The 26,903-nt window shown below is 52.4% G+C and overlaps 1 protein-coding gene across 1 annotated transcript in view; it reads right to left on the reverse strand.

Annotated features, from left to right (window-relative positions):
- Nucleotides 1-26,903, reverse strand: part of LOC140389801 (ubiquitin carboxyl-terminal hydrolase 13-like) — a 196,822-nt gene that overhangs the window by 74,449 nt on the left and 95,470 nt on the right. The window contains exon 11 of the mRNA XM_072474337.1: nt 6,525-6,650. Within this exon, the coding sequence (XP_072330438.1) occupies nt 6,525-6,650 (126 nt within the window). The remainder of the gene's footprint in view (nt 1-6,524; nt 6,651-26,903) is intronic.

A 26,903-nucleotide genomic window follows, 5' to 3' on the forward strand; every position in this document is an offset into this window, starting at 1 on the left:
AAATTCTGGTGTGTTGGCCTTTAAATGAGCATTCATGTGATGCCAACATAGCTCCGCAGGACACTCGAACAGCTTTTAAAATGTCATAAGAATCGGGAGAACAAGATTCCAAACTAGCTTCCCACCGTGCGGCAACTGATTTTTGGCCTCCCGCCAAATCTTGCTCCCTCACCCATGATTCCCAAAACAGGTAGGAGTGGAAAATTCTGTCCTTTGTCTCCTGTCCCTTCGACAAGTTACCATAATTCCTTTAATGTGCTTCTTTTTTACAAATAATAATTGCTTATTGTCACATGTAGGCTTCAATGAAGTTACTGTGAAAAGCCGCTAGTCACCACATTCCGGCGACTGTGCTGTTATGTGGTACTGTATCATCCCTTTCGAAAGTCCATCTCTGCAACAGCTATGACACTTTCTTTCATGAACTTTATCAAAGAAATCAGTCAGGTTTTTCAGACATGATATGCCTTTAACAATTCTCTATTGGTTGCCCTATTAACCCATGCTTATCCAACTAAATTTATTGGTAATGAATTGGATTAATTTCTTTAAAAAACTGTGTAGATGAATATTTTGGAGGGCAACATTTAATCTGCCAAATAGAAATCCGAATGGTGACTTCCGGTGGTGTTTGCGAGCGGGTCGGCCGCATCAAGAAGAGCTCCCGCCGATGGCCACTATTTGCGGTGCTTTTGGGGGTTTCCCCGAATCTTCGCTCCCCCCCCCCCCGATTATTGGCGGCCTTTGGGGCCACCCCGGGTAGCAAGCGGGTCCTGTTTGAAAACCGGCGAGGAACCCTGCGCGGGTGTCGGGCAGCTGGTGCTGAGGCGTCGGGCCCAGCGCGTGCGGAGGTCGGAGCAGCGGGGGCGGAGCTAAATGGAGGCGGAGGCGGCAGGCCCGAAGCCAGGACGCGATGTAGGTGAGATGTCCCACATCGGGTGGCTCCCACCTAGAATGTGGTAAGAAGATTGAAATCCGGTCCCAGGGAAATTCTGGAGGAATACACAAAAGAAGAGAAAGAAGTTTTAAAGAAACATGGTGAAAGTTTTTTTCCCACCTTTTTTTTTGAAGGAAGGGAAAACATTTTTTTTTTTTTCTCTATTAAAAAAAGAAAAAAAGATTGAAGAAGGGAAGAAGGGTGGAAAAAAAAAGGAAAAATAATAAGCCATTAAAGGATGCGAAGAGCAGCGTCGAAGAAGGGAGGAAACGCGGGCTCGCCGTTGAATGAGAGGATGAGCAAAAGTGCTGACAAGATGGCGGATGCCAGACCGCATGGTGGGGCCGCACTACTTACGATGGAGAAGATGACCGAGGTGATGGCGGTTGGGCTGGAAAAGCAGCTTTTGAGGCACATGGAGGCTTTGAGGAAGGAGATGGTGGTCGCATTGAAGTAATTGGTGGAGGAGGCAATTGCCCCGGTGAGGGTAGCTGTGGCAAAGAAAACAGCCGAGGTGAGAGAGCAGGGCGAGAAGATGAAGGAAGTGGAGGAGGCCGTGTCGCAGCACAGCGACCAGTTCACCTCGATGGGGGACGAGCTGTGGAGGGTGGTGGAGGTCAATAGAGGACTCCAAGCAAAGTTCGAGGACTTGGAGAACCGCTCGAGGCGGCACAATCTGAGAATTGTGGGCTTGCCCAAAGGGGCAGAGGGTCCAAGGCCAACAGAGTACTTCACAAAGAAGTTGGCGGAGCTGATGGGTGAGAGTGAGAACCCCTCCCGGTACGAACTGGGCCGAGCTCATCGGTCATTAACGCCGAAGCCCAAAGTGAATGAGCCGCCAAAAGCAGTAATTATCTGCTTTCATAAGTACTGCATGAAGGAGAAGGTGTTAAGCTGGGCAAAGCAGAAGCGCGAAGTGCAGTGAGATGGTGCTGGAGTTCAGATCCAGCAGGACATGACGGTGTACTTGGCAAAAAGACGGGCGGCGTTTGGGCGAGTGAAGGCGGCACTGTACAAAAAGGTTTGGTATGGTATACCCGGCGAAGCTGAGGGTGACATATGATGCCAAAGACTTTTATTTGGAGGCAGCGGAGGCGGCTGAGGCGTTCGTGAGGGCAGAAGGCTTGGGACAGACGTGAGGAACGGAACTGGAAGAGAGACTGTGGACTGTGATTGGGGAGCTGGAAAATGTATAAATGCTTTCTTTTTACTGACGTGTATTGTAATTTACTTCTCTTCACATTATTGCAGAGTTAAAGTTATTGGTTGGGTTGATTGGCATTCTGTGTTGCGACGATTAGATCTTATTTTAGTGAATTGTATGGGTTGGATTGTTGTTTTTGTTTTTTCTTTCTCTGGGACTGGGTGGGAGGGGACGGTATATCTTGGCGGGGGGGGGAGCCACCCGCGATAGCTAACAAAAGTCGGCTAGTGAACGGAGGTGAGGTGAGAGGAGGACTGCAGACATTGGAGCCTGGTTAGCAGGTTTCAATGGGCCTACGAGGTGAGCGAGGGGGGGGGGGGGGGGGGGAAGGGGTTCAATGTTAATAATGGATAGGGGCGGGTCAGGCTCATGGGGCAGGGCCCGGTGGTATGGTGATGGTGGATAAGAAGGGTGGGGGGGTGAAGACCCCCAGTTAGGATAGTCACGTAGAACGTGAGGGGGTTAGGAGGTCCGGTCAAGAGGTCAAGGGTGCTTGCGCATCTTAAAAGTTTGAAAGCCGATGTAGCAATTCTGCAGGAGACTCACTTGAGGGTGAAGGACCAGGTGAGACTTAAAAAGGGTTGGGGTAGTCAGGTGTTTCACTCTGGAGTTGACAGAAAGGCTTGAGGGGTAGCAGTAATGGTCAGCAAAAGAGTACGCTTCCAGATGGAGAAGGTGGTGGAAGATCAGGGGGGTAGATATGTGATTGTGACAGGGGTGCTGGAGGGGAGGTTAGTGGCGCTGTTAAGTGTATACGGTCCTAATTGGGACGATGTGGGATTCGCAAAGGTGTTTGGGGCCATCCCCGACTTGGACACACACGGACGGATAGTGGGGGGGGACTGGAACTTGTTGCAGGAGCCGCGCTGTAGCCCTGAGCGCGGCCGCGCTCGCTGGTCCCATCAGGAGGGGCGAAGGCGTTGGCTGGGCTAATGGTGGAAATGGGAGGGGTGGACCCTTGGATGTTTCTGCACCCGAGGGAACGGGAGTACTCGTTTTTCTCAGCAGTCCATGAGGTATATTCGCGGATCGACTTTTTTGTGGTGGGGAAGGCTTTGCTGGCTGGGGTTCAGGGGTCAGAATACTCGGCAATTGCAGGGTCAGATCATGCTCCGCATTGGGTGGATATGGTACTGGAGAAGGGGGTAGCGCAGAGGCTGGGATGGAAATTAGATATGGGACTTTTGGGGGACCAAGTGTTCTGTGACAAAATTGAAAAGGTAATTAAGGAATATGTAGGTTTCAACTGTACAGGTAAGTTGTCAAAGGCAGTTGTCTGGGAGACTCTAAAGGCGGTGGTGAGGGGTGAGGTGATTTTGTTTAAGGCCAGGGTGGACAAAGAGGAGAGGTTGGAGCGGCAGAGAGTAATAGATGAGATGTTGGAGGTAGATAGGAGTTATGCAGATAATGGGGACCCAGCGAAGCTGGAAAAGAGGAAGGAACTACAGGCGAGCTTTGACCGGCTATCTACCAGGAAGGCGGTGCGCCAACTGAGGCGAGCAAGGGGTGCAGTTTATGAACATGGAGATGAACATGTTAGCTGGTCAGCTTCAGAGGAAAGCAGCGGCAAGGGAAATTGTTCAGGTGAGGGATAGGGCAGGGAAGTTGGTGGTGGCTCCGGATCTGATTAACAAGGTTTTTGAGGAATTTAATGAGAGGTTGTACAGGTCAGAGCCACCTGGGGGAGACCGGGAGATGCAGGAATTTCTAGATGGGTTGGAGTACCCGAGGTTAAGGGAGGGAGACAGGGCTACATTAGAAGGAGCGATAGTGGAGCAGGAGATAAAGGATATGATTGGGAGGATGCAGTTGGGGAAGGTGGCAGGGCCGGATGGGTTTCCGGTGGAATATTATAAAAAATTCCAAGGATAAGCTGGCACCCCTGATGGTGGGGATGTTTGAAGAGGCGATAGGGAAGGTTATGTGTTACCACGAACTTTGGGGCAGGCATCGATTTCCCTGTTGCTAAAAAAAGTTACGGATCCGACGGAGTGTGGGTCGTATAGGCCCATATCGTTTCTGAATGTGGACGCAAAAGTATTGGCGAAGGTACTGGCGGGGAGGCTGGAGGAGTGCCTCCCGAAGTCAATAGGTGAAGATCAGACGGGGTTCGTGAGAGGGAGGCAGCTCTTTTCAAACTTTAGGAGGGTATTCAACGCCGTTATGGCACCGGCAGAGGGGAAGGAAACAGAGGTGATTGTGGCACTGGTCGCTGAGAAGGCGTTTGACCGGGTAGAATGGGGGTACTTGATGGCAGTTCTGGAGCGGTTTGGGATTGGACCAAGATTTGTGAACTGGGTAAAGCTACTAAATAAGGAGCCGAGGGCGAGTGTCCGCACAAACAACATCAGCTCGAGATACTTTTCTCTCCACCGTGGGACGAGGCAGGGATGCCCTATGTCCCCCCTGCTGTTTGGACGCGCCATTGAGCCGTAGGCCATCGCATTAAGAAGTTCGGGGGTATGGAAAGGAATAGTGGGGGGGTGGGGTAATAGAGCATAGGGTGTCCTTATATGCCGATGATTTGCTGTTATACTTGTCGGAACCGAGTGTGTCGATAGGGGGAACATTGGAGCTGCTTCGAGTGTTCGGGTCTTTCTCGGGGTACAAGCTGAATCTAGACAAGAGTGAGTATTTTGTGGTGTCTTGACCGGGGGTGGGGGCAGGGGTGGGGCTGCCATTCCGTAGGGCAGGGACTCACTTTAGGTATCTGTGGGTGCAGGTTGCCCGTGGGTGGGGGGGGCTTCGCAGGTACAACATTTCTAGTTTGGTGGGGAGAGTGAAAGCTGATCTGGCAAGGTGGGATGGTCTCCCTCTATCACTGGCGGGTCGGGTACAGGCGGTTAAAATGAACATGCTGCCGCGATTTCTGTTTATTTTTCAATGCCTACCGATTTTCCTGCCAAAGGCTTTTTTCAGAAAGATTGAAGGAAAGATTACTTTGTTCGTACGGGGAGGGAAGGTGCCAGAGTTAGAAAGGTGCTGCTACAGAGGGGAAGGCAGGCAGGGGGTTTGGGTCTTCTGAACCTGATGTATTATTACTAGGCGGCGAATGTGGAGAAGGTGCGGAGCTGGGTCAGAGGGGTTGATTCCAAGTGGGTCGAATGGAGGAGAGTTTGTGCAGGGGGTCGGGATTGAAAGCACTAGCAACAGCTCCGCTCCTGATAGCCCCGGAGATGTACACAGGGAGTCCGGTAATAATAGCTTCATTGAGAATTTGGAGGCAGTTTCGCCAACACTTCAGTTTGGGGGCAGGGTCAAGGGACATGCCAATTCGGGGGAACCACAGATTTGAGCCAGGGAGGTGGGATGGAAATTTTTGGAAATGCGAGGAGAAGGGGATTAAGACACTAAAAGATTTGGTTCTTAGGGGTCGGTTTGCAGGTCTGAAAGAGCTGGAAGCGAAGTATGGGCTGCAGCAGGGGGAAATGTTTATATACATACAGGTTCGAGATTTTGCCAGAAAGGAGATCCAGAGCTTCCCGGTGGAGCCGGCCTCCACATTGCTGGAGGAAGTGCTGACGACAGGAGGACTGGAGAAGGGGGTAGTGTCAGCAGTTTACAGAGCTATTTTGGAAGAGGAGAAGGCACCACTGGAAGGGATCAAAGCAAAGTGGGAGGAAGAGTTGGGAGAGGGTATGGAGGAGGGGTTCTGGTGTGAGGTGCTCCCGAGAGTGAATGCCTCCACCTCGTGCGCGAGGTTGGGGCTGATACAGCTGAAGGTGGTATACAGAGCACACCTCCAAGTAGTTTGTCCCATTTCAATTCAATTCAATTCAATTCAATTACATGTTGTGTCCAAAATCAAGGGCATACTTTGAAGGTTAATTTCAAATCAAAATGTTTTTCTTCTGAACGTTTTTCCAAGAAAGGTTGGAAAATTACAATATCCCAATTTGAAAAATGTGGATCTGATAAACCATACTTTATATGAGATTGGAAGTTTGTTCTTGGCAAGCTTTAGTTTCTGGGAGATTTAACGGAATAACCATTCAAGATTGAATCACTGCGAGGAAACTGAACTGAAAGCAGCAGTACGTTACAGATAAAGTTGACATCATTTGTTCTGAACAAGTCATGTGAACTTGTTCAAGTCATGTTAACATGAACAAGTCATGTTAACTCTGTTTTTCTCTCCACAGATGCTGTCAGACCTGCTAGGTTTTTCCAGCATTATCTGTTTTTATTCCAGATTTCCAGCATCCGCAATATTTTGCTTTTGTATCATTGACATTATAAGTTGCCCAGCAATGCATTCTATTATTTCTATGTGTAATGGAGCTATCCACCAGGAAGAGAGCTATGAGCAGCCACACCAAACCTCCTAGATCAATGTTTGAAACTGAGGAAAGGACAAGTTATTGTTGCCAGTTCGTGACTTACGGTTACAAGGTTGATAAAGTGCAAGAAGAATTCTAGTGCATCCTGCTGTCGATTTGATGAAAATTCTGGATGTCCTTTTCCAACTAAAGCTTTAAACATTCTGGGCATCATCCCTTGTGGGTAAGGCTGCAATGAACAAAACAGAGTCAAAAGCTTGCTATTTTGTCAAATCTCAGCAGTATGAAATAAAGGAAGGTAAATGAAGTGGAGATACAGATCAGCCATAATCTAACCGAATGAGGGAACAGGCTCAAATGGTTGAAAGAATTACACCCGTCCCTTTGTCCCTGTAATACTTCAGTGCAGCAGACGGAGACTCAAACACGTGAACTGTCTTGCTCGCTGGTCAGCCTTTTTCTAGCTAAACCTTAGTCATTTGAAAGTTACCCCCACATAAGGAATGCAGAAAAAACATACACAAACATTATTTTTGACTTTTTTCTTCGATGCAAAGGTTTCGGCATTTTCAAATACCACTATTGCAGCTGGTAGAAGTTGAATTAAATTAATAAATCTGGAATATAAAGCTGTTCTCAGTCAAGGTGACCACAAAACTATTGTTACTTGTCGTAAAAAACCATCTGGTTCACTGGTGTCCTAAAGGGGAGGAAATCTGCCATCCTTACCTGGTCTAGCCTACATGAGACTCCAGACACACAATGGCTGAGTAAGCCATTCAGTTAAAGGGATTGGATTGGATTTGATTTATTGTCAAGTGTACCGAGGTACAGTGAAAAGTATTATTCTACGTACAATCTTGACAGATCATTCCATACATGAAAAAACATAGGACATACATAAATACATAATACATAGACACAGGCATCAGGTTTAGTACTACTCGGGAGAAAAGGTGTGTGAAAAGATCAGTTCAGTCCATAAGAGAGTCATTCAGGAGTCTGGTAACAGCAGGGAAGAAGCTGTTTTTGAATCTGTTAGTGCGTGTTCTCACACTTTTGTTTCTCCTGCCCGGTGGAAGAGGTTGGAAGAGAGAGAGTAGCCCGGGTGGGAAAATTCTTTGATTATCCCGCCCGCTTTCCCAAGGCAGTGGGAGGTGTAGACAGAGTCAATGGGTGGGAGGTGGATTTGTGTGATGGACTGGGCTGTGTTCACGACTCTCTTGGGCTGTCTTGGGCTGAGCAGTTGCCATGCCAGGCGGTGATGCAGCTAGATAGGATGCTTTCTGTGGTGCGTACGTAAAAATTGGTAAGACTCAATATGGACATGCCAAATTTCCTTAGTTCCCTGAGGAAGTATAGGCGCTGTTGTGCTTTCTTGATCATAGCGTCGATTAGGCAATTAGGGATGGGCAAAAGTGATGTCCACATCCCAAGAATGAATAAATGAAAAAATATATACCTCATTCCAAGTGGACCAGCAATCTACCTGCTTAATTCCAGGCCTCTGCCATTGTCAATTCAAACTCAACAATCAAAAGATATGAGGAGATGTGAGGCCTCATTCATTTCTTGGTGCATTTCCTTCCCTGCATTCAGCACTTCCCCCTGATTGGAACCTCATATCTTATTGAACCATGGTCATAAATCTGCAGCTTTTTACTCCAAAGAAATGGCACAACATGTTCAGGTTCTACATGTTCTGACGGAAATACAAATTTAAATCAGTAATGCAGCATCAGTGAGAGCAACAGCCTCTATTATTGGCGTATCACAAAACCTGGCACGGTCCTGACCAAAGACTCTATGGCTGAAGATAGGCATTGGAGTTGACACACGGTAGAGCCAAAAGATAGAAAGGAATTTTAAAAAAGTAAACGCACAATTAAGCATTAACGAGTAAAATCAGGAAAACAAAAGACAAGAGAGCAAGAGAAAAATAGGAACATAGCGAATGGGGTGATTTTCACAAGGGCAGACATTGGGTGGGCAGTGACAGGGCCTACACTACAATGGTAGGCTCTACACTGCTTTGTCAGGGTCTACATTACATCATGAGGCCCAGATCATTTTCATGGTCAGCGATTACTTAAATATGTTGGGCAAACTGCCAATAACTCGCTGGGTGGTAGAAGAGGTTAAAGAATTTAATGACTTGTTCGTGGTGCAGTTATTGATTAGCTGGCACTGGTCTGAAGGCTTTTTTGTGGAGTTAGAAGGAGCACTTGATCCCACAAAACCCATTCTAAAAATAATGCTCCATTTGCTGAAGCAGCCTCAAGCTTGCCCTTTAAAAGCTGCTGGTTATGCCGTTTGACATTTTGTACCAATAGATAAAGTTTGGACAGAACATATCTCACCATAGGTACACACAACACAGGGCGCTACAACTGGCGTAGGACCCCAAACTAATATTTTAAAGAACATTGATGCACTATCAATTACAACGAGACGAGAGTAGAATGTAATCGAGGATTTATTACACAGAGATGTGTCGCCTCTTACAGCAGCTGACGAAATGGCTGCTGGTCGGAGAGCACACACATTTATACTCCGCCTCCTGGGCGGAGCCAGCAGGCAGGGATCTACCCCCGTACCTGTAGTACAGGGGCCTTACCATAATACCCATATATACAATATAATACAACAGTGGTGACTACCACATTCACCCCCTGTTAAAAATGAGTCCAGCGGGGGTGGTGGAAAACTATATACATACAGATTGGTTTTAAAATTACAGAGAAGGTTGCAAATTTAGACAATCGGGCACCTTGATCTGTCGTTGAGAGCGCCGCAGCGCTGCTGGCAACTCAGGCGTCGGCTTGGTCTTCGGTGACTCCGGGAGCATGTCAAAATCCTCTTCATCCCCGGGTGGGAGCAAGGGGAGGACGGGTTGTCCTGGAGTGGGGGCTGCGGTGGGGTGCGCTGGGGGGAGGGAGGGTGGCACCGGGGCAGTGTGTGGGGACCCAGTTGGTGCCAGGTCCCTGAGGGAGACTGTGTCTTGGCCGCCGTCGGGGTACGCTACGTAGGTGTACTGCGGGTCTGCACGGAGTAGCTGTACCATCTCAACCAACGGGTCCGCCTTGTGGAGCCGCACGTGCTTGCGCAGGAGAACAGCCATGTTGGGAGCAAAACCCCGGAGGTGGACTTCCTGGGGAAGACAAAGAGACGTTCATGGGGGGTTTCATTAATCGCGGTGCACAGGAGTGACCGAATGGAATGAAGTGCGTCGGGGAGGACCTCCTGCCAGCGGGAGGCAGGGAGAGTTCTGGACCGTAGGGCCAGCTTGAAGGCTCTCCTGACCGTCCCATTCTCCCGCTCCACCTGCCCGTTTCCCTTGGGGTTGTAGCTGCTCGTCCTGCTCGAGGCAATGCCCCTGTTGAGCAGGTACTGGCGCAGCTCATCGCTCATAAATGAGGATCTCCGGTCGCTGTGGACGTAGGCCGGGGAACCGAACAGAGCGAAGATGGTGTTGAGGGCTTTGATGACGGTGGCAGGCTTCATATCGGGGCATGGGACAGCGAAAGGGAATCGGGAATACTCGTCGACCATATTAAGAAAGTAGGTGTTGCGGTCGGTGGAGGGGAGGGGCCCTATGAAGTCCACGCTGTGGCGTTCAAAGGGGCGGGAGGCCTTCACCAGGCGCGCACAGTCTTGCCGGTAGAAGTGCGGCTTACACTCCGCGCAGACCTGGTAGTCTCTGGTGATAGCCCTGACTTCCTTGATGGAGTAGGGCAGATTGCAGGCCTTAATGAAGTGGTACAAGTGGGTGACTCCTGGGTGACAGAGATCATCGTTCAGGGTCCGGCATGTAGCTCAGGACAGGTCATCGGGGTCTCGTTGAGCTTACCGGGGCAATACAAAATCTCAGAATTGTAGGTGGAGAGCTCAATCCGCCACCTCAAGATTTTATCAGTTTTGATCTTACCCCGCTGTGTGTTGTTAAATATGAAGGCAACCGACCGTTGGTCAGTGAGGAGAGTGAATCTCCTGCCGGCCAGGTAATGCCCCCAATGTCGCACAGCTTCAACGATCGCTTGGGCCTCCTTTTCGACGGAGGAGTGACGAATTTCGGAGGTATGGAGGGTGCGGGAAAAGAATGCCACGGGCCTGCCTGCCTGGTTGAGGGTGGCGGCCAGAGCGACGTCTAATGCATCGCTCTCGACTTGGAAGGGGAGCGTCTCGTCGACCGCGTGCATCTCGGCCTTGGCGATGTCGGCCTTGATACGGTTAAAGGCCTGGTGAGCCTCGGCCGTCAGTGGGAAAGCAGTGGATTGAATGAGTGGGCGGGCCTTGGCTGCATAGTTTGGGACCCACTGGGCGTAGTACGAAAAGAACCCCAGGCATCGTTTGAGGACCTTGGGGCAGTGGGGGAGGGGGAGTTCCATGAGGGGGAGCATGCGGTCGGGGTCGGGCCCTAGAACTCTGTTCTGAACCACATAGCCGAGGATGGCTAATTGGTTCGTGCTGAACACACACTTCTCCTTGTTGTACGTTAGGTTGAGGAGTGTGGCGGTGTGGAGAAATTTAGAAAGGTTAGCGTCGTGATCCTGCTGGTCGTGCCGCAGGTGGTGATGTAATCCAGGCACGGGAAAGTGGCCCGCAGCCCATACCGGTCAACCATTCGGTTCATCTCCCGTTGGAAGACCGAGACCCCGTTGGTGACGCCGAAGGGAACCCTAAGGAAATGGTAAAGGCGGCCGTCGGCTTCAAACGCAGTGTATGGACGGTCCGCCTTACGGATGGGGAGCTGGTGGTAGGCAGATTTCAGGTCCACTGTCGAGAAGACCCGTTACTGTGCAATCTGATTGACCATATCAGATATGCGTGGGAGGGGGTACGCGTCGAGCTGCGTGTACCGATTGATGGTCTGACTGTAGTCAGCGACCATCCTGTTTTTCTCCCCGGTTTTCACCACTACCACTTGGGCTCTCCAGGGGCTGTTGCTGGCCTCGATGATACCTTCACGCAGCAGCCGCTGGAGCAGCCGCTGGACCTCAGACCTGATGAAGGTCCTGTCCTGGGCGCTGTACCGTCTGTTCCTGGTGGCGATGGGTTTGCAATCCAGGGTGAGGTTATCAAAAAGGAAGGTGGGTCGACCTTAAGGGTCGCGATGCCGCAAACAGTAAGGGGTGGTAGGGGCCCGCCAAATTTCAGGGTTAGGCTCTGGAGGTTGCACTGGAAGTCCAGGCCGAGTAGCAAGGCAGCGCAGAGGTTGGGGAGGACGTAGAGCTGGAAGCCGCTGAACTCTACATCCTGGACGGTGAGGGTGGCGATGCAGTACCCCCGGATGGCCACGGAGTGGGATCCGGAGGCCAGGGAGATTCTTTGATTAGCGGGGTGTACCGCAAGGGAGCAGCGCCTTACCGTATTGGGTTGGATGAAGCTCTCAGTGCTCCCGGAGTCCAGAAGGTAGGATATCTCGTGCCCGTTGACCTTCACCCTTGTCGAAGCAGTCGCGAGGTTGTGCAGTCGAGACTGGTCAATCGTGACCGAGGCTGGCTGTCGGCGGTTGCAGGCGATGAGCGACCCGATGAGCTGACCTGAGGAAGGAGCAGTGCTCCGAAAGCTAGTGTTTGAAACAAACCTGTTGGACTTTAACCTGGTGTTGTAAGACTTCTTACTGAGCTTAAGTAAAATAGAGGAAACAAAAGCAGAAACTAAACTGCCAGAAGTAATTATAAAGTAATTAACTATCTGGTGTTTGAATAGACACATGGGGCTGAATTCTCCGACTCTGCGGCTGTGTCCGCGGGATTCATCTGGTCTTACGACCAGAACGTCGTTGCCGCCCCCGCACCAATCCTCTGCCCGGTGGGGGGCTAGCAGCCGCGCCGCGTAAAGCCTCCGGCTTCACCTGCAGATACGGCCGCAGAATGGGCAGGTCCGTGGCTGCGCATGTGCACGGCGGTGGCCCGCCAAAAACTGCCCCCCTGTAACCCCTCTCACCACTCCCAGACAACCCCCCACCAGTCCCCGCCGAATCCCCCCCTGCCAGTGGAATGGGTCCCCCCCCCGTCCCCCCCCCCCTCGATTGTGGCGGCGCCGCCACGTGAGATCCCCGAACGTTGTGAGGACACACGCCGCACGCCGTCGGGGACTCGGCCCATCTGGGCAGAACATCGGGGGAGGGCCTCGGGTGATGCCCTGAGGCCATCAATAAGGTGTGGAGTACCCCGATTTTTGAGGGAGTGGAGCATCGGAAAAACGGCACCATCCCCGATTCCAGCGTAAACGTAGATTCTCTGGTCGGTCGCCGAACACGATTTCGCCAATCGGAGAATCCCGCCATGGAGTATTAAAATTTACAATTTATTTGCAAGACAAATTCATTCATATTGGTACCTTCTGGCCATCTTAACTGTTACTGCTTACTTATTTGACATGCCGCATGTGCATAAATAAACCAGACTTTATTTGAGCCTATGTTGTATTGGGAAAATAACCTCAGCATTTATTGCACATTTTTGGTGTTCAATTTAGAACCACAAAACAGGATGTAATCCAGGAGAATGAACAATTTGATGCAGATATTCTGAAACGTTACTGCACTAATCCAAAAATTATCCAATCACTACACTGAATTTAAACTCCCAAAAACAGGTGACTTGGGGAGGTTAAAATGCAAAAAAGCTGTAACTGAAACTCAATCCATTTAAATCTCTCTTGATTTTAACAGAGATAGCACAAGGGATATGCAAGCCACCTGCTCATGGGTTTGATCATTTAAATATTATAATGAGGCTGCCTTCATTTTAACAGTCATTCTATTTTTAACCACAGGGTTGCCCTGGCCTCAGGGAACTCAGCAGCTAAAAGGAGATAAAGAAAGGCAGGATCCATGAGCTGGGGGATTTTCCATGGCTGCTTTTGGGTCAGAAGGAGCAACCGTGTTTCCTTCAGGCCTAACAAACTAGTTAGTGAACCAACCATTGCAATCTGTCTGTCTCTCCAAGCCACCAGATACCTGATATGTACCATCAATGACCACGAGACGAAATGGTGAAACTATTGAGGCTTTACTGCACTAGATGTTGAGCCTCCTGCAGCTGGAACCAGAATGGAAGCAACGCAGGAGAGTGTACACTTTTATACAGCGCCAGTTGGAAGGAGCCAGCAGGCTGGGATTTACTGTGTTAACTGTAGTACAGTGGCAGTACCGTAATACACGTAGTGTGTGACCAGTGGTGTTTACCACATTCACCCCCTGTTTAAAAAAAGTCCAGCGGGGGTGAAAAACCACGTTACAGATTGAGTCTGTCGGGGGCTGTGACCCTCCTCCACGATCGCCTCAGCCCTGGTTGTGGTGTGGGCGCCGATGTGGGTACCTGCGACTCCGGGAGCCTACTTCACCCAGTAGTGGATCCGGTGAGGGGACGGATGCTGCTGGGGTGGGGGCTGCGGTGAGGGTCGCTGGTGGGAGGGTGAACGGCGCAGGGGCGGGGGAGGCAACCAGAGGGGGAGGGGACGGTACCGGGTCGGAGGTGCTGGTGGTTGTGGGTGGGGACCCAGCGGGTGCCAGGTCCGGAGGGAGACTGTGCCCTGTCGCCCGTCATGGTGTGCCATGTAGGCGTATTGTGGATTTGCATGGAGGAGGAAGACTTTTTCTACAAAGGAATCCGATTTATGACTCCTCGCATGCTTCCGGAGGAGGACGGGCTCAGGAACTGTCAGCCAGGTTGGGGGCGAGACCCCGGAGGTGGACTTCCTAGGGAAGGCAAACACATGTTCGTGAGGGGTCTTATTAGTAGCAGTGCACAGGAGCAACCGGATGGAGTGGAGTGCATCGGGGAGGACCTCCTGCCAGCGGGAGACCGGGAGATTCCTAGACCAAAGGGCCAGCAGGACGGCCTTCCAGACCGTTGCGTTCTCCCTCTCCACCTGCCCGTTTCCCTGGGGGTTGTAGCTGGTCGTCCTGCTCGAGGCGATGCCCTTGCTGAGCAGGGACTGACGCAGCTCATCACTCATGAAGGAGGATCCCCGATCGCTATGGATGTAGGTGGGGAAACTGAACAAGGAGAAGATGGTGTGTGGGGCCTTGATGACCTTGGTAGACGTCATGCCGGGGCATGGGATGGCGAATGGGAAACGGGAGTACTCAATGATATTGAGAAAGTACATGTTACGGTCAGTGGAGTGGAGGGGCCCTTTGAAGTCAATGCTGAGGCGCTCAAAGGGATGGGAGGCCTTCACCAGATGCGCACTGTCTGGCCGGTAGAAGTGCGGCTTGCACTCCGCGCAGACTTGGCAGTCCCTGGCCACGGTCCTGACCTCCTCGATGGAGTAGGGCAGGTTGCGGGCCTGATAAAATGGAAGAACCGTGTGGCAGCGATCATTGCGGAGAGCCTGGAGTCGGTCCACTTGTGCGCTGGCACATGTACTGCGGGATAGGGCATCTGGGGGTTCATTGAGCATCCCCGGGCGATAGAAGATCTCGTAGTTATAGGTGGAGAGCTCGATCCTCCACCTCAAGATCTTGTCGTTCTTGATCTTGCCCCGCTGTGTATTGCTAAACATGAAGGCAACCGACCGTTGGTCAGTGAGGAGAGTGAATCTCCTGCCGTCAGGTAATGCCGCCAATGTCGCGCAGCTTCTATAATGGCTTGGGCCTCCTTTTCGACAGAGGAGTACCGAATTTCGGAGGCATGAAGGATGCGGGAGAAGAAAGCCACGGGTCTGCCCGCCCGGTTGAGGGTGGCGGCCAGAGCCACGTCCGATGCATCGCTCTCCACCTGAAAGGGGAGGGTCCCGTCGACCGCGTGATCGTGGCTTTGGTGATGTCTGCCTTGATGTGGTTGAAGGCCCGGCAGGCCTCAGCCGTCAGGGGAAAAACTGTGGACTTGATGAGTGGGCGGGCCTTGTCCGCATAATTAGGGACCAACTGGGCGTAATATGAGAAGAACCTCTGACATTGTTTCAGGGCCTTGGGGCAGTGGGGGAGGGGGAGTTCCAGGAGGGGGCGCATGAGGTCGGGGTCGGGCCCTTGGACTCCATTTTCCACAACGTAGCCAAGAATAGCTCAGCAGGTGGAGCGGACAACGCATTTCTCCTTATTGTAGGTGAGGTTAAGGAATTTGGCGGTATGGAGGAATTTCTGGAGATTCGCGTCGTGGTCCTGCTGGTCGTGGCTGCAGATGGTGACATTGTCTAGGTACGGGAACGTGGCCCGCAGCCCGTACTGGTCAACCATTCGGTGCGGTCCATCTCTCGATGGAAGACCGAGACCGCATTGGTGACGCCGAAGGGAACCCTGAGGAACTGAAAGAGGCGGCCATCTGCTTCGAATGCAGAGGCGGTCCTCCAGGCGGACGGGGAGCTGGTGATAGGCGGACTTCAAGTCAACTGTGGAGAAGACTAGATACTGCGCAATCTGATTGACCATGTTGGATATGCGTGGGAGGGGGTTTTAATTCAAATTTTTACATATTTTCAACAAACCCCCCCCCTTACAGAAATAAGAAAAAAGAAAGAACACATAAATAAACATCTTATAACTATGTCACGTATTCCCCCAATATACAAGCCCCCCATTAAACGATAATAAGCACAGTAGTAAACACAAAGTATCCCCCCCCCTCCTCCAGGTTGCTGCTGCTGCTGACCACCTCCTAACGCTCCGCTAGAAAGTCTAGGAACGGTTGCGACTGCCTGAAGACCCCTTGCACAGATCCTCTTAAGGCAAATTTTACCCTCCAATTTAATGAACCCTGCCATGTCGCTGATCCAGGCTTCCACGCTTGGGGGCCTCGCATCTTTCCACTGTAGCAGAATCCTCCGCCGGGCTACCAGGGACGCAAAGGCCAGAATACTGGCCTCTTTCGCCTCCTGCACTCCCGGCTCGTCCGATACCCCAAATAGTGCGAGCCCCCAACTCGGCTTAACCCGGGTGTTTACCACCTTAGACACCGTCCTCGCAACGCCCCTCCAGAACCCATCCAGCGCTGGGCATGCCCAGAACATGTGGGCATGATTTGCTGGGCTCCCCGAACACCTCACACACCTGTCCTCCACTCCAAAAAAACGACTCAGCCTTGCCCCAGTAATTTGCGCCCTGTGCAGAACCTTAAATTGTATCAGGCTGTGGTGGTATGTATTAGGGGTAGTACGGTACCCGTGAACGCACGCCACCGACTCGCGACGAGACGGCAAATCCCCAGAGAATCGCCAAACGAGTTCTACATATCTTTCATTTCTTCTCGACTTGAGTAATTGTTGCGCTACACAGGCTAAGCCTGGCGCAAGAGGAGGAAGAATTTACCCTACCCAGGGGGTCCGCCCACGAACCCTCGTCTATCTCCTCCCCCAGCTCCTCCTCCCATTTACCTTTCAGCTCCTCCACCGAGGCCTCCTCCTCCTCCTGCATCTCCTGGTAGATCGCCAAGACCTTGCCTTCTCCAACCCACACCCCCGAGAGCACCCTATCCTGGATCCTACGTGCTGGCAGCAGCGGAAATTCCCTCACCTGCCGTCTTACAAACTCCCTTACCTGCATGTACCTGAAGGCATTTCCAGGGGGGGGCCCAAATGTTTCCTCCAACGCCCCAAGGTTCGCAAACGTCCCATCTATAAACAGGTCCCCCATCCTTCTAATACCTGCCCTGTGCCAACTCAGGAACCCCCCATCCATTCTCCCCGGGACAAACCGATGGTTCTCTCGGATCGGGGACCACACCGAAGCCTCTACCTCCCCCCATGGCGTCTCCACTGCCCCAAAATTTTGGCCTATATGAACAACACTGTAAAGGGTCCTTGTCCCGCTTCAAGATCAGCGAGATCAGCGCCCTGGACATCGTCGGGGGTAGGACACCCCCTCCCTCGCCTCATTAAAAGTCCTCACTAGTAGTGGGCCTAACAGGTCCATATACTTCCAGTAAAATTCCACTGGGAACCCATCTGGCCCCGGTGTCTTCCCCGCCTGCATACTCCCAGCCCCGTAGTCAGCTCCTCCAGCCACCTACCGGTGCCCCAAGCCCCGCCACCTGCCCCTCCTCTACCCTCGGGAACCTCAGCCGGTCCAGAAAATGACGCATCCCCCCCTCCTCCGTCGGGGCTCAGACCTATGCAGCCCCTCATAGAAGTCTCTAGATACCCCATTTATTCCCACCGCACTCTACACCGTGTTCCCCCCCCTAGCTCCTCCAATCTCCCTCGCCGCCTCCTGCTTCCGAAGCTGGTGCCAGCATCTGGCTAGCCTTCTCCCCGTATTCATACACCGCCCTTTGCGCCTTCCTCCACTGCACCTCCGCCTTCTTGGTAGTCAACAGGTTAAACTCGGCCTGGAGGCATCGTCGCTCCTCGAATAGTCCTCCTCGGGACCTCTGCATATCCCCTAGCTACCCTTAAAATCTCCCCCACCAACCTCTCCCCCTCTCTCCTCTCCTTCCCCTCCTTGTGGGCCCTAGAGGAGATTAGCTCTCCCCTAATCACCGCCTTCAGCGCCTCCCAGACCACCCCTACCTGCACCTCCCCATTATCGTTCACCTCTCGGTACCTTTCAATGCACCCCCGGATCCGCCCGCTCACCTCCTCATCCGACAGCAAACCCACCTCTAGGCGCCACAGCGGGCGCTGGTCCCTCACCTCCCCTAGCTCGAGCTCCAACCAGTGCGGGGCATGGTCTGAGATGGCTATGGCCGAATACTCCGTGTCCTCCACCCTCGGGATCAGCGCCCTGCTCAAAACGAAGAAGTCAATCCGGGAGTAGGCTTTATGGACGTGGGAAAAAAAGAGAGTTCCCTGGCCCTCGGCCTAACAAACCTCCATGGGCCCACTCCTCCCATCTGGTCCATAAACCCCCTCAACACCTTGGCCGCCGCCGGCCTTTTACCCATCCTGGATCTAGAGCGGTCCAATGCTGGATCCAGTACCGTATTAAAGTCCCCCACCCCACCCCCACCCCATTATCAAGCTCCCTGCCTCCAGGTGCGGAATCTGGCCCAACATGCGCCGCATAAATCCGGCATCGTCCCAATTCGGGGCATACACATTCACCAAGACCACCCGCACCCCCTGCAGCTTACCACTCACCATCACATACCTACCTCCATTGTCTGCCACGATGCTCAGCGCCTCAAACGACACCCGCTTCCCCACCAAAATCGCCACCCCTCGATTCTTTGCGTCCAACCCAGAGTGGAAAACGTGCCCTACCCACCCCTTTCTCAGCCTAACCTGGTCTGCCACCCTCAAATGCGTCTCCTGGAACATAACCACGTCTGCCTTCAGTCCCTTCAGATGCGCGAACACACGGGCCCTCTTGACCGGCCCGTTCAGGCCTCTCACATTCCAAGTTATCAGCCGGAAAAGGGGGCTTCCTGCCCCCCCCCCGCCCCCCCCCCCGCCCCCCCCCCCCCTGCCGATTAGCCATCTCCCTTTCAAGGCCAGCCGCGTGCCCGCGCCTCCCACACTCTCCGTTTACCCCCAGAGGCAGACCCCCCACCCAGACTCTCTCTTCAGGCTCCAGCTCCCCTTTGGCCAATGCAGCAGCAACCCAGCACCCCCCCCCCACCCCATCCCCCGTCAGCTAGGACCCCCCACTAGCTGCGTTGCTCCTCCCATAGAACTCCCATAAGTCAGCTGACCCCGGCCGCTCCCGCCACCCCATCGACCCCCCCAGTGTGAGAATCTCCCCTCCCCCCCCCTCCTCCTGTCCATCAGCGGGTGGAACTCCAGCACCACCCCTCCCCCTGACCCCGCTCCCTTCCTTCCCTAGCGCGGGAAGAAAAAACCCGCGCTTTCCACCAAGCCGGCCCCGCCTCCTCAGGCGCAGCTCCCTTTCGCGGCCTGATCCCAGCTCCCCCACCTCGGGTCTCCCCCTCCTCTCCCCCCCAATGGGGCCCCCTCTTTCAACCACTGATGCGCACACTCTCACCAAACCCCCACTACGAAGCATTTCACCCTACCCCACCCAGCACCCAAAAACAAAAACAGTACCAAACAGAACAGAACATCCCCCCAAAACACAACAATCACATCAATCCCTTCTCGACATCCCCTCGCAACCGACCCTCAATCTGAGTCCAACTTTTCGGCCTGGATAAAGGTCCACGCCTCCTCCGGCGTCTCGAAGTAGTGGTGGCGGTCCTTGAAAGTGACCCACAGTCCCACCGGCTGCAACATTCCAGATTTCACCCCCTCCCGACGCAGAGCTGCCTTAGCCTGATTGTACCCGGCCCTCTTCTTCGCCACCTCCGCGCTCCAGTCCTGGTATATCCGGACCTCTGTATTCTCCCACTTGCTGCTCCTCTCCTGCTTTGCCCACCTTAGGACACACTCCCTGTCCACAAAGCGGTGGAACCGCACCAGCACCGCCCGCGGCGGCTCATTGGGCTTGGGCCACCTTGCCAGGACTCGGTGGGCCCCCTCCAGCTCCAAGGGCGCCGGGAAGGCCCCCGCGCCCATCAACGTGTTCAGCATCGTGACCATGTATGCTCCAGCATCCGACCCCTCCACTCCCTCCGGGAGACCCAGAATCCGCAGGTTCTTCCTCCTCGACCGGTTCTCCATGTCCTCGAACTTCTCCTGCCATTTCTTATGCATCGCCTCGTGCGCCTCTACCTTCACCGCCAGGCCCAAGATCTCGTCCTCGTTCTCCGAGGCCTTTTCCCGGACCTCCCGGATTGCTGCCCCTTGGGCCTTCTGGGTCTCGAACAGCTTGTCAATCGAAGCCTTCATCGGCCCCAACAGCTCTGCCTTCAATTCCGTGATGCAGCGCTGGAGAAACTCCTGCTGTTCCTGCGACCACTGCGCCCACGCTACCTGGCCTCCACCCGCCGCCATCTTGATTTTCCTCCCTCGCACTTTTCGCCACTCCAAAACTACTTTTTTCACCGCTCCACTCCTGGTCCAATCCATACAATGCCGGGGAAATGTTACTATCACCTTCCCAAACTGGGAACCATCGAACAAATGCCGCTGGGGCCCCTAAAAAGAGCCCAAACGTCCGTTTCTGGCGGGAGCTGCCGAACGTGCAACTTAGCTCCGCATAGCCACAACCGGAAGTCCGTTTCTCCCCAGTCTTAACTACCACCACTTGAGCTCTCCAGGGGCTGTTACTGGCTTCAATTACCCCCTCCCATAGAAACATAGAACATTACAGCGCAGTGCAGGCCCTTCGGCCCTCGATGTTGCGCCGGCCTGTGAAACCACTCTAAAGCCCATCTACACCATTCCCTTATCATCCATATGTCTATCCAATGACCATTTGAATGTCCTTAGTGTTGGCGAGTCCACCACTGTTGCAGGCAGGGCATTCTACACCCTTACTACTCTCGGAGTAAAGAACCTACCTCTGACATCTGTCCTATATCTAGCTCCCCTCAATTTAAAGCTAAGGGCAGCACAGTAGCACAGTGGTTAGTACAATTGCTTCACAGCTCCAGGGTCCTAGGTTCAATTCCCGGCTTGGGTCACTGTCTGTGTGGAGTCTGCACGTTCTCCCCGTGTGTGCGTGGGTTTCCACCGGGTGCTCCGGTTTCCTCCCACAGTGCAAAGATGTGCAAGTTAGGTGGATTGGCCATGCTAAATTGCCCTTATTGTCCAAAATTGCCATTAGTGTTGGGTGGGGTTACTGGGTTATGGGGATAGGGTGGGGGTGTGGGCTTGGGAAGGGTGCTCTTTCCAAGAGCTGGTGCAGACTCGATGGGCCGAATCGCCTCCTTCATCACTGTAAATTCTATGATTCCCCTCGTCCTAGACATCACCATCCGAGGAAAAAGGCTCTCACTGTCCACCCTATCCAATCCTCCGATCATCTTGTATGCCTCAATTAAGTCACCTCTTAACCTTCTTCGCTCTAACAAAAACAGCCTCAAGTCCCTCAGCCTTTCCTCATAAGATCTTCCCTCCATACCAGGGAACATTCTGGTAAATCTCCTCTGCACCCTTTCCAATACTTCCACATCCTTCCTATAATGCGGCGACCAGAATTGCACGCAATACTCCAAATGCGGCCACACCTGAGTTTTCTACAGCTGCAACATGACCTCATGGCTCCGAAACTCAATCCCTCTACCAATAAAAGCTAACACACCATACGCCTTCTTAACAACCCTCTCAACCTGGGTGGCAACTTTCAGGGAACTATGTACATGGACACGGAGATCTCTCTGCTCATTCACACTGCCAAGAATCTTACCATTAGCCCAGTACTCTATCTTCCTGTTATTCCTTCCAAAATGAATCACCTCACACTTTTCTGCATTAAACTCCATTTGCCACCTCGCAGCCCTACGCTGCAGCTTATCTATGTCCCTCTGTAACTTGTAACATCCTTCCGCACTGTCCACAGCTCCACCGACTTTAGTGTCATCTGCAAATTTACTCACCCATCCGTCTACGCCCTCCTCCAGGTCATTTATAAAAATGACAAACAGCAGTGGTCCCAAAACAGATCCTTGTGGTACACCACTAGTAACTGAACTCCAGTCTGAACATTTCCCATCAACCACCACCCTTTGTCTTCTTCCAGCTAGCCAATTTCTGATCCAAACTGCTAAATCACCCTGAATCCCATGCCTCCGTATGTTCTGCAGTAGCCTACCGTGGGGAACCTTATCAAACGCTTTACTGAAATCCATATACACCACATCAACTGCTTTACCCTCATCCACCTGTTTGGTCACCTTCTCAAAGAACTCAATAAGGTATGTGAGGCACGACCTACCCTTCACAAAACCGTGTTGACTCTCTCAAATCAAATTCTTCCTTTCCAGATGATTATACATCCTGTCTCTTAGGGGCCTCTCTTAGAAGCCTCTCTTGGGGCCGACGGATTCCATCCTATTTTTCCCACCCACTTTGCTATTCGGCCAATAATGAGATAATTCTTCAGAAAAATAGTTGACCAGGCCAAAAGCTGTTGAAAGGTCAAAAAGGCTGAGTTGTGATCACAGTCTATCTACATCCTATCTCTTACAAACCTTTCCAAGACTTTGCCCACAACGGAAGTAAGGCTCACTGGTCTATAGTTACCGGGGTTATCTCTACTCCCCTTCTTGAACACGGGGACAACATTTGTTATCCTCCAGTCTTCTGGCACTATTCCTGTAGACAAAGATGACTTAAAGATCAAAGCCAAATGCTCAGCAATCTCCTCCCTGGCTTCCCAGAGAATCCTAGGATAAATCCCATCCGGCCCGGGGGACCTATCTATTTTCACACTTTCCAGAATTGCTAACACCTCCTCCTTATGAACCTCAAGCCCTTCTAGTCTAGTAGCCTGAATCTCAGTTTTCTCCTCGACAACATTGTCTTTTTCATGTGTGAATACTGGCGAAAAATATTCATTTAGCACCTCTCCTATCTCCTCGGACTCCAAGCACATCTTCCCACTACTGTCCTTGACTGGCCCTACTCTTACCTTAGTCATTCGTTTATTCCTGACATATCTATAGAAAGCGTTAGGGTTATCTTTGATCCTACCTGCCAAAGACTTCTCATGTCCCCTCCTGGCTCTTCTTAGCTCTCTCTTTAGGTCCTTCCTAGCTAACTTGTAACTCTCGAGTGCCCTAACTGAACCTTCATGTCTCATCTGTACATAAGCCTCCTTCTTCCTCTTGACAAGTTTCAACTGCTTTAGTAAACCACGGTTCCCTCGCTCGACCACTTCCTCCCTGCCTGACAGGTACATACTTATCAAGGACACGCAGTAGCTGTTCCTTGAACAAGCTCCACATTTCCATTGTGCCCATCCCCTGCAGCTTTCCTCGCTATCCGATGCATCCTAAGTCTTGTCTCATCGCATCATAATTGCCTTTCCCCCAGCTATAACTCTTGCCCTGCGGTATATACCTATCCCTTTCCATCACTAAAGTAAACGTAATCGAATTGTGGTCACTATCACCAAAGTGCTCACCTACCACCAAATCTAACACCTGTCCTGGTTCATTACCCAGTACCAAATCCAATATGGCCTCGCATCTCATTGGCCTATCTACATACTGTGTCAGGAAACCCTCCTGCACACATTGGACAAAAACAGACCCATCTAAAGCACTCGAACTATAGCGTTTCCAGTCAATATTTGGAAAGTTAAAGTCCCCCATAACAACTACCCTGTTACTTTCACTCCTATCCAGAATCATCTTTGCAATCCTTTCCTCTACATCTCTGCAACTTTTCGGAGGCCTATAGAAAACCCCTAACAGGGTGACCTCTCCTTTCCTGTTTCTAACCTCAGCCCATACTACCTCAGTAGAAGAGTCCTCATCAAACGCCCTTTCTGCCACCGTAATACTGTCCTCGACTAATAAATCCACCCCTCTCCCTCTTTTACCACCTTCCATGAGCTTACTGAAATATCTAAACCCCGGCACCTGCAACACCCATTCCTGTCCCTGCGCTATCCATGTCTCCGAAATGGCCACATCGAAGTCCCAGTTACCAACCCATGCCGCAAGTTCACCCACCTTATTCCGGATGCTCCTGGCATTGAAGAAGACACATTTTAAACCACCTTCCTGCCTGCCGGTACACTCCTGCAACTTTGAAACCTTATTCATGACCTCACTACTCTCAACCTCCTGTGTACTGGAGCTACAATTCGGGTTCCCAAGCCCCTGCTGAACAAGTTCAAACCCTCCCGAAGAGCATTAGCAAATTTCCCCCCCAGCATATTGGTACCCCTCTGGTCCAGGTGTAGACTGTCCCGTTTGTAGAGGTCTCACCGACCCAGAATGAGCCCCAATTATCCAGAAATCTGAAACCCTCCCTCCTGCACCATCCCTGTAGCCACGTGTTCAACTCCTCCCTCTCCCTATTCCTCGTCTCGCTATCACGCGGCACGGGTAACAACCCAGAGATAATAACTCTGTTTGTCCTAGATCTAAGTTTCCACCCTAGCTCCCTGAATTCCTGCCTTACATCCCTATCCATTTTCCTACCAATGTCGTTGGTACCTATGTGGACCATGACTTGGGGCTGCTCCCCCTCCCCCTGAAGGATCCCGAAAACACGATCCGAGACATCACGCATCCTGGCACCTGGGAGGCAACACACCAACCGCGAGTCTCTCTCGTTCCCACAGAATCTCCTATCTATCCCCCTAACTTTGGAGTCTCCAATGACGAATGCTCTATTCCTCTCCCCCCTTCCCTTCTGAGCAACAGGGACAGACTCTGTGCCAGAGACCTGTACCCCATGGCTTACCCCTGGTAAGTCGTCGTCCCCAACAGTATCCAAAGCGGTATACTTGTTACTAAGGGGAACGACCACAGGGGATCCCTGTACTGACTGCTTCCTCCTAGTCCCTCTCACCGTCACCCATCTATCTTTATTCTTCAGAGTAACTACACCCCTGAAGCTTCTATCTATGACCAACTCTGCCTCCCGAATGATCCGAAGTTCATCCAGCTCCAGTTCCCTAACGCGGTTTCTGAGGAGCTGGAGATGGGTGCACTTCCCACAGATGAAATCAGCAGGGACACTGACGGCGTCCCTCACCTCAAACATTCTGCAGGAGGAACATTGTACTGCCTTCCCTGCCATCCCCTCTAGATAAAAATAGAAGAAAGAAAGAAAGAGCTCACCTGTTATTCACTCCCCTTCTCAGCAAGCACTCACTCAGCAACCTCTGCGCCCCGCACGATAACACCCGAGGGAAAATAAAAGAAAAACTACTTACCAGTCACCAGCCAGTCCCTTACCTGCAGGCTGTGATGTCACGGTTCAACCTCTTTCGACTTCTACCTGCCCTCAAGCCTTCCTCTTGTTCTTGACAGCAGTTGGGGGTTTTTTGGTTAGAGGAGGGGGTAGGGAGGGAAACACTGAAGAAGTGTTTCGGGTTTAAGTGTCACTTGACAACAGCTCCTCCACAAACCACCTTCAAGTTAGGGACTTCCATTGGACTTCCGACCTGATAAAGGTCCTGTCCTGTGCACTGTACCGTCTGCTCCTCGTGGCGACGGGCTGACAGTCCGGCGTGAGGTTTGCGAAAAGTGAGGGCAGATCGACCTTCAGGGTCCTGAGGCCACAGACGGTGAGGGGGGGCAGGGGTCCGCCGAACTTCAGAGTAAGGCTTTGGAGGTGGCACTGAAAATTGAGAACTAGTAACAGAGCAGCGCAGAGGTGGGGGAGGACGTAGAGTCTGAAGTTGCTATACTCTACCCCCTGTACGGAGAGGGTCGTGACGCAGTACCCCCCGGATTCGTACAGAATGGGATCTAGAGGCCAGGGAGATTTTCTGGGTGACGGGGAGGACCGGGAGGGAGCAGCGCCTTACCGTAGCAGGGTGGATGAAACTCTCTGTGCTCCCGGAGTCGAAGAGGCAGGTCGTCTCATGCCATATGATCCTTACAGTCGTCGTAGCGGTCGCAAGGTTGCGGGGCCGAGACTGATCAAGGGTGATGGAGGCGAGCTGCAGAAGATGGTGGGAGATGTTGGGCTGATCGGCGGTGGCGAAGGTATCGGCGGGCCGCGAACGGTCAGGCGAGCAGGGATCCTGAGGCGCGGTCCACGATGTCGTCGAAGGTGGCGGCACACAACGTCCAAGATGGCAGCGCCCACGGGCCGCACGTGGCGGGCGGCGGCGAAGATTTGGCGCCCCTGGATCGCACATGGGGGGTGTAGTGATGCTGGGCCTGGAAACGGCAGCGACCGATCGGGACTGGCAAATGGAGACGAAGTGGCCCTTCTTGCCACACACGTTGCAGGTCGCGCTCAGCGCTGGGCAGCGTTGTCTGGGGTGCTTCTTCTGGCCACAAAAATAGCATTTGGGGCCTCCGGAGTTGGCTGGCTGCCGCACGCCGTAGGCTTGCGGCGTACCTGAGTCGGAAGATGGGGGGGCCCATGATGCCCACGAGGATGCCGCGCGGTCGGAGGTGTAGGACTCTAGATTGCGGGAGGCCACTTCTAGGGAGTTAGCGAGCTGCACGGTCTCTGTAAGGTCGAGCGTACCCCCTTCCAATAACCGTTGGCGAACGTAATTGGAGTTAATGCCCGTGACATAAGCGTCTCTGATCAGCAGTTCTGTGTGTTGGACTGCCGACACTGCCTGGCAATTACAGTTCCAACCAAGTATCCGGAGAGCACGGAAGAAATCGTCCTGAGACTGCCCCGAGAGTTGCCGTCTCATGGCCAGGAGGTGCCTGGCGAACACCTGATTCACAGTCCTGATGTACTGTCCTTTTAGTAGCGTCATCGCTTCCGTGTAGGTGGGTGCATCCCGAATGAGGGGGAAAACTTGTGGGCTCACCCGTGAGTAGAGGATCTGGAGCTTCTGCGGGTCTGAGAGGGCTTCTGTGGATGCTCAGAGGTATCCTTCAAAGCAGGCTAGCCAGTGCTTGAAGGTGGCTGTGGCTGCGTGAGGGTTCAGCTCCAGGCAATCAGGCTTGATTAAGACGTTCATCTCTAAAATTCTAGTACAATAAATTGAGGCTTTATTGCACTAGATGTTGAGCCTCCTGCATCTGGAACCAGAATGGAAGCAGCGCAGGAGAGCATACACTTGTATACAGCGCCTGCTGGGAGGAGCCAGCTGGCAGGA

This window comes from Scyliorhinus torazame, chromosome 14, assembly GCF_047496885.1.
Source record: "Scyliorhinus torazame isolate Kashiwa2021f chromosome 14, sScyTor2.1, whole genome shotgun sequence".
Taxonomy (NCBI): Eukaryota; Metazoa; Chordata; class Chondrichthyes; order Carcharhiniformes; family Scyliorhinidae; genus Scyliorhinus; species Scyliorhinus torazame.